We start from the raw sequence: 8491 nt of genomic DNA, 5'->3' as shown, positions 1-8491 counted from the left end.
TGACATTATCTTTATCTCATTACACTTCATTTTATCAACTGCTTGTTACCCCACAGGCCTCGAACATTCAGGTGGCTCAGTCCCCTCCCTTCCTGAGGATCCACTGTCAAGAATTTTTTGCTCCTGCATCTACCCTACCCATTTATTCAACGATATGTATTAAGCACTTACTATATGATAGACATTGTTCTTGGAGCTGGGAAGACATCAGTGAACAAAATAACCCTGAATCCCTGACCTCGTGGAGCCGACATTCTCGCAGATCAGCAGCTGTGAAAGTGGATGACTATCCATCCTTACCATTGGTGACCTGAGAAACCAGCACTATCCAGATGTTATAGTGAGCAACTTCCCTAGGCTTGGCAATGCCAAACTTTCTCTAACACGCAATCAGAAATAGAGAACCAAGAGGAAACTACCACTCCCTAAGCTGCAAATAACTGCAAACAAATTTGGCCTGTATACTGTTGTCACATGTGATTCCCTACCACCCACCTCCCTTTTTGGATTCTTGTTATATGAGCTGGTTAATATTAAATTTGAGAAAAGAGGGCCAGTATTAAGGCTAATATAGTTTACTGCAGCTCTTCCTTAGACTTATGAGTCAGCAAGAAATAAAAATCCAGGGGAGGGGAGAGGTACCTGTACACATAGATGCACACATTCTCTCGGTTTAGTTAAGCCCTCTGGATAAGGAGATGTCATAGCATATATGAGTTTGAGATAGTTCAGCTCTAATCAGAGCAATGAGAAGATTATCAGGGTGATACTTTCATAAGCTTACAACACTTTTAGTCTCCAAAAACTGTAACAGAGCTGAATCACCCAAAAACCTCAAAAATTAACTCTCTACGGCTAATCCTTTCCCACTCCAAGTCCCAGGGTCATGTGTTGGGATCCTTCTGCTGTTCTAGAAAGCATCAATTCTCTTCTGCTGGAGGCACTTTAGGAGGCTATAACGGATCTGCTTAGACTTGATGGAATACACAATGGGGTTCATGAAGGGTGGGACCAAGAAGTGTAGGTTGGCCATGAGCACTGCCAGAGAAGGGTAGCTGTGTTTCTCTACTCGGTGCAACACAGAAAGCCCCAGTTTGGGCAAATAAAAAATGAGAACAATGCAGAGGTGTGACATGCACGTGTTGAGTGCCTTGAGCTGTTCCCCAGGTGATGCAATGCCCAGCACTGTTCGTAGGATCAGGGCATATGAGAGCATGATGAGGGAGGAGTCAAGGCACAGTGAGAAGAGGATGGAAACCAGGCCAACCAGGCTGTTGATTTGGGTGTCTGAGCAGGCCAACCCCACAAGGTCACAGTGCAGGCAGTAGCAGTGAGAGAGCACGCTGATCTGGGGAAAGAGCAGGTGCTGCAGGAGGATAGGTCCTGGGAGGTTGAGCAGAACAGCCCTTACCAGAATGGCAGTTCCCACTTTGGCCGTGGCTGAGCGGGTAAGGATTGTGGCATAATGCAGAGGGTCACGGATGGCAATAAAGCGATCAAAGGCCATGGCCAGCAGTACTCCGGATTCCACATAGGTGAAAGCATGGATGAAGAACATCTGTGCTGCACAGAGATCAAAGGGCAGCTCACGAGCTCCCAGCCAGAAGAGACGCACCATGGTGGGGAAGGTGGAGGCGCAGAGGCCCAGATCAGAGGCTGCCAGCATGGACAGGAAGATGTACATGGGTTCATGTAAGGCTGTATCTGTGCGGATCAGGAAGAGGATGATACTGTTACCCAGGATGGAAACCACACAGAGGAGGTTGATGGGGATGGAAATCCAATGATGAGAGGCTTCCAAGCCTGGAAAACCAGTGAGGAGGAAGGTAGACTGACCAGAAGTGCTGGTGTTGCAGGAGAACATGCTGATTCCAGGTGACAGTTGTCCACGCTAGGAGGAAGAAGCATTTTTCATTTGATCATTACTTATAAAGTCCCTAATAATTGTGGGCTGAGAAAGAAGAGCTGCCCATAATCCTTACTTAGGCTATGAAAGAAACTCCATTCGTTTTAGGAGCTCTATTCCCTTCCATTTCCTGATCTTTTTGGCTTGAACAAAATGATGCAGCACTTTATTCTCTCTTTATTCAAAAAGAGCAAGTTTGAGTTGATCTCTGCTTACGGCTTATGGCTATTTCATTAGCCACTGTTTTCCCTTTGGGCTAAACAACCTCTTTTTTTCACTTGCTAAACCTAAAAATCTCCCTCTCCAGAGTGTCTTCTCAGGCTAAAAACTGAAGAAAGAAGAATAATTTTATGTAGAAATTTAAATGAGAACACATGGACATAGAAAGGGGAGTACTAAACACTGGGGTCTATTGGGGGGAAAAGGGGAGGGCCAGTGGGAGGGGGAGGTGGGGAGGGATAGCCTGGGGAGAAATGCCAAATGTGGGTGAAGGGGAGAAGAAAAGCAAAGCACACTGCCATGTGTGTACCTACGCAACTGTCTTGCATGCTCTGCTCATGTACCCCAAAACCTATAATCCAATAAAAAATTTAAAAAAAAAAACAAAAAAAAGAAATTTAAAGTTGTATTAGAAACAAGTTTAAATTCCGTTTCTATTTATTTTTAGAGGTGAAGTCTCCCACTCCCGGGTGTCTTCTCAGACTAAAAACTGGAGAAAGAATAATTTTAAGTAGAAACTAGATACACATATTCTCTCAGGTAGAAATTTAAAATTATATTAGAAACAAGTTTAAATTCCATTTCTAATTATTTTTAGAAGTGGGTTTTCCATTCTGACAGATCTGTTAACAAACACACCGTAAAGGACACACTCAAACAAACGAGATATTTCAAAACCATTCTCTAAGGAGGCTAGTTTCATATTCCTCTGGTGCTATCATGGAACAAACATTTTCTATATTTCTTTTTTATAAATGCGTTTGGGGCCCAAAACGGGTTATTTAAATGTGTTTAATGATGACAAATTGCTTTCTGTGAAGATAAATTGGCTTATGGAAGTATTCAAGAGTTCTTGGTATTAAGAACTGATAGACAAGATAGTAGTTTACCACGTACATTCAGTCTGGTTAATCTCCTTCCTCACCAACCCCACCTTCATTTCATAGGCTGCTTAAAGCTTGCATGTTTTATTCTGGCCCTACCTTCAAAACAGTCCTGTGGCCATGAACTCAATCAGAAGGAACTTTCCTCTTAAATATCTCTTCTTCAGCCCTCTTACTCTAAAAGTTATTACAAAAGGGCCAAGTACTCTGAAGTACTCCCAAGTTGGGGGCAGAAGATGGAGGCTGACACGTCTTGAGAGGCATCCCCTGAAGAGTCAGGAAGAGCAGCATGAACTTCCGGAATCCCAAGATTAATCATGTTATTCCATGGAGGTCAAAGTGTGTAGTGTGTAAGCTCATCTGTTCTCATAGCCTCACATAGCACTTTTAGGCTATACTTTCTTTCCAGTTTCTCTCCTTAAAACAGGACTGTGTCTCCATTTGTCTTCTCAGCATCTCACATTGTGATTCTGCAAGATATTAAATCTATAGTCCAAACCAAACTCTAATTCTTCCACACCTCCCCAAAACTCACCGTTCAGCACCCATTGGCTAGTGCCTCCCTTTTCCTGTTATCTGTGAAATACCAAGAAACTAAGACAACTTTGCATATCCTTTTACTTTGTAACATATTCTCCAAAACAACTGTCTTTATTCCCTTCTTTTAGATCCCAATGAAACTAATCTGGCTGAATCATCACCATTTTCCTGGATATTATAACAGCTTAACTGTCCCACTTTCTTCTGTCTCTCTGCATTCGCATGTTCTCACTCATAAGTGGGTGTTGAACAATGAGAACACACAGACACAGGGAGGGGAACATCACACACTGGGGCCTAGGGGGTGGGGGCTAGGGGGGAAATAGCAGGGTGTGGGGGGATTGGAGAGTGATAGCATTAGGAGAAATACCTAACGTAGATGACAGGGTGATGGATGCAGCAAACCACTACCATGGCACATGTATGTCTATGTAACAAACCTGCATGATCTGTACATGTACCCAAGAACTTAAAGTATAATAATTGTTTAAGTCCAATTTTTCATACTTGTCATTTCATAAATATTTTGCTGACAATTTGGCATTGCACTATAGATTTAATATCTTGCAGAATACTCTAAATTCTAAATTGGCAGCAAGATATTTATGAAATGACAAGTATGAACATTTAAACTGGCATATGTATACAGAAAACAAAATGGTGATCAAATTTGTATTAGGAAGATGTCTTCTATCATAACTGTGTTTAATGATCACCAGTTGTTTCCTGATACCTGCAGGATCAAGTCTAAGCGACAGCTTTATACTAAATCCAGAAGAGAAAGGCTTGCCCATTCTGCATGTCTAGTCTTTTCAATCACCTCTTCCCTAAGTATTAGAAAGGCTACTCTTAAGACAACTTTCTACTCACCAAATTCACCATATTTGATCATTTTCAAATATTTTTTTTAAATATAGTACACATATAGAAAAGCCTGCATACCATCAATGAAATCTTGATTAATTTGCATAAAGTGAATATACTCATGTGATAAACACCCAGATGAATAAACAGGATATTGTCATCCACCCCCCAAAAAAAGCCTGTGAATTCTTTTACTCTAGCCCCTCAGTGATAATCACTATCTAACTCCATTGATTAATTTTGCCTATTTTTGAACTTTCTATAAGTAGAATCATATAGTATGTACCCATTTGTGTCATTCACTAAACTTTGTGAGATTCATCCATATTGTTTCATATAGCTATAATGTATCCATTATCATTGTGTATAATTTTTTCCTTGGGTGAATATACCCTATATGAACACATTTGCAGTTAAGTATTACCTAGGAATAAAATTGATTTATCGTAAGCGATGTATATATTCAGCTTTCACATATTCTTCCAAACAGCTTTCAAAAGTGACTTACCAATTTATACCCATACCAACACTGTAGGAGAGTTCAATTATTCCACATCCTCATCAATACTTTTTGTGGTTGGCCTTTTTAATTACAGCTATCTGTGGGTGTGTAATGGTATTGTCTTGTGGTTTTCATGTACCTTTCCTCAGTTTCTAATGAAATAAGCACCTTTCCATATGCTTACTATTTGAATATCTTCTTTCAGGAAGTTTTCAGTCTTTTACTCATTTTTCTATTGGGTCGCCTACATTTTTCATGTTGTTTGTATGTGTTCTCTATTCTGAATAATCACTGTGCATTTTATGCGTTTAAGTGGCTCGGCAATTTTCTAATTGCCATTCTTATGAAAGTTATATAATCTTGACAGGTTTCTTTTTCCTGAGTCTGTTTTTAATAGCTTTGTGCATGAACCAGCTTAATCCTGTAGTCAGATGCCTCACATGATGCCTAACACTCAGTGTATTCATCGCACACAGTATTAGTTCACTTCACTTTTACATTCAGTGAAAGTCTAAGACTCCTTCAGGGCACTTGTTTATAATTGAAAGATAAGCCCTGGGACAATATCAAAATTCCATCATTCCCTCTTTTGCACCTGTCCTTTAGATATGTCTTTTGAGTAAACTGTGGGAATACAACTGGCTAAGGAAACATTCCTAGAGGGAGTCATTTTACCTGTCTGCATCATCCAGTGTCCCCAAGCTGGGTTCAGTGCATGTCTCCATTAAATACAAGTCACACCACAGTCTAATTGTTATATATCCGAGCAACTATCAAGGTCAGGACCATACTCTGTGCAACTGCAAGGGGGCGCCACACACACATCAATATGTGTGAATGCACCATCAGGAGTTGTGGTTCTCAGCCTATGCTGTCACGGTGGATATCCCTAACCATGAGTCAGAAACTGCACTGCTGATTCACCACACTGGTGGGATCAGACACTGGCAATGGTTGAAGGGAGCCTGGAGATTGGTAGGAGACTACTCAGTTCTTGGGGGATATAACTGCATCTTGGAGCAGAAAATGTTTGTCCTCCTTGCCACTGTAAACCTAGGACCTAGCAAACTACCCAGCATAGTGTCACACAACCTTCTGTCCACGACAGGCCAACATGAAAATTACATGTCCACAATCTCAGCTAAAGAAGAGTCAGAGAGCCACCTTCTCAGGAACTGGCAGCTTGCACATCCCTTTTCTCAGGTTTCTAAAGATCTGTGTGTCACTGTTGTAGAGTTAAAGCCACCCTGGACTACCCCCTCTTTCTTTCCTTTTTGTCATCCTGGTTTCTTTCTGATACTTCTTCAGGGCCCTAAGTTTACTAAGTAATATTAATAGTAAGAATCAGGAGGCTGGGCACCATGGATCACGCCTGTAATCCCAGCACTTTGGGAGGCCGAGGCAGGTGGATGACTTGAGGTCAGGAGTTCAAGACCAGCCTGGCCAACATAGTGAAACCCCATCTCTACTAAAAATACAAAAAAATAGCCGTGTGTGGTGGCAGGCACCTCTAATTCCAGCTACTTGGGAGGCTGAGGCAGGAAACTCGCTTGAACCCAGGAGGCAGAGGTTGTGGTGAGCCGAGATTGTGTCACTGCACTCCAGCCTGGGCAACAGAGTGAGGCTCTGTCTCAAAAAAAAAAAAAAATCGGGATATAGCAGGTCTGTCTTTTAAATGCATATTACTTTACTTAATTCTCTAGCCCCGTGTGATGTTTTTCCATTTTCTCATGAGGAAATTGTGTCAGGGAGGCTAAGTACTTTGCCAAGGTTGTGAAGGTAGGTGGTAGAGCCAGGATAGAAATCCAAGCAGCCTAAAGAGAAAGTCTATTTGCTTAATTGCTTCATACAGAAAAAAAGCAATTCTGACTCTTGGCACTCTGTGGTTGTCAGATCCTTTGCCCACGGAATAATTTAAAGGCCAATTTTTGGTCCCCTCTCTCTAACCCCATTTCCCTTTAAAACAGATGCAGAGGCTTGAGATCAGAACAAGTTTACCCACTAAGAGACATCATTTTCAGATAAATCCAATCAGGCCTCTTGTTTCCCATCACTCCCAGTTGTTCTAACTTTTTTACCCAGATTGTGGCCCATCCCCTAGTTTCAGCACCAAAATTACCTTCCACATCCCAACTGCATGCAAGATCCAAGAACACAGCACCCTCTATGACGGAAGCTGCATCCTCCTCCTCCTCTTGTTCCAATGCTGCATGGGTGACAGAGGAGTTCACCAGAAAGCTGTGCTTTTGTCATATGAAACAGAACAATAATTCTGACCTCACAGAGTGGTTATGAATATGGGAAAGGCTGTAAACTATTTAGTACATTATAGGAATTTACTAAAATGTAATGATAACAGATACCATCCTAGGATTTCACAGCCAGTATCTCTTAAAGTATCCCTTCTCTCTGGGCTAGGCTGGTAGAAGGAAAACCAAGTAACAGAAATACTTCATCATCAACAATCTGGGTGTCCACTCAGAGACCCAATCGAAAAGTCAGCAACTACGCAGACGACAAGCGGATAAACCCACAAAGATGGGAAGAAACCAGTGAAAAAAGGAGGAAAACACCCAAAACCAGAACACCTCGCCTCCTAGAAAGGACCAAAACTCCTCACCAGCAAGGGAACAAAGCTGGACGGAGAATGACTGTGACGAAATGACGGAATTAGACTTCAGAAGGTGGATAATGAGAAACTTTTGCGAGCTAAAAGAACATGTATTAAATCCATGCAAAGAAACTAAGGAACTTAAAAAAAGATATGAGGAAATGATAACAAGAATGGATAACTTAGAGAGGAATATGAATGAATTAAAGGAGCTGAAAAACACAATACGAGAACTTCGCGAAGCATGCACAAGTTTCAATAGCCGAATTGACCAAGCAGAAGAAAGAATATCTGAAGTCGAAGACCAACTCACTGAAATAAAACAAGAAACCAAGATTAGAGAAAAAAGCGCAAAAAGGAATGAACAAAGTCTCCAAGAAATGTGGGACTATGTGAAAAGACCTAACCTACGTTTGATAGGTGTTCCAGAAGGGGACAAAGAGAATGAATCCAAGCTGGAAAATACTCTTCAGGACATCATCCAGGAAAACTTCCCCCACCTAGCAAGACAGGCCAACATTCAAATGCAGGAAATACAGAGAATACCACAAAGATATTCTGCAAGAAGAGCAACCCCAAGGCACATAATCGTCAGATTCAACAAGGTTGAAATAAAGAAGAAAATACTAAGGACAGCCAGAGAGAAAGGTCGAGTTACCCACAAAGGGAAGCCCATCAGACTCACAGCAGATCTCTCGGCAGAAACACTACAAGCCAGAAGAGAGTGGGGGCCAATATTCAACATTCTTAAAGAAAAGAACTTTCAACCCAGAATTTCATATCCAGCCAAACTGAGCTTCAGAAGTGAAGGAAAAATAAAATCCTTTGCGAACAAGCAAGTACTCAGAGATTTTGTCACCACCAGGCCTGCTTTACAAGAGCTCCTAAAAGAGGCACTACACATAGAAAGAAACAACCAGGACCAGCCATTCCAAAATCACACTAAATGCTAAGAGCATCAACGT

At 41.5% G+C, this 8491-nt stretch overlaps 1 protein-coding gene across 1 annotated transcript; it reads right to left on the bottom strand.

Annotated features, from left to right (window-relative positions):
* Positions 1 to 310: 310 nt before the first annotated feature.
* LOC100401165 (olfactory receptor 51G2-like) lies at positions 311 to 2099 on the bottom strand. The gene has a single exon (XM_017978518.4). The coding sequence runs from the start codon at positions 1862 to 1864 to the stop codon at positions 911 to 913; it is 954 nt and encodes a 317-aa protein (XP_017834007.1). The 5' UTR covers positions 1865 to 2099; the 3' UTR covers positions 311 to 910.
* Positions 2100 to 8491: the final 6392 nt, after the last annotated feature.

Source organism: Callithrix jacchus, chromosome 10, assembly GCF_049354715.1.
Source record: "Callithrix jacchus isolate 240 chromosome 10, calJac240_pri, whole genome shotgun sequence".
NCBI lineage: Eukaryota > Metazoa > Chordata > Mammalia > Primates > Cebidae > Callithrix > Callithrix jacchus.
Note: the sequence above shows the minus strand (reverse complement) of the source record. Positions and strands in the feature narration are given on the sequence as shown.

Bases quoted from the DNA above. Each gene is read 5' to 3' on its own strand.
- LOC100401165 (XM_017978518.4), bottom strand. From the start codon at position 1,864: ATGTTCTCCTGCAACACCAGCACTTCTGGTCAGTCTACCTTCCTCCTC.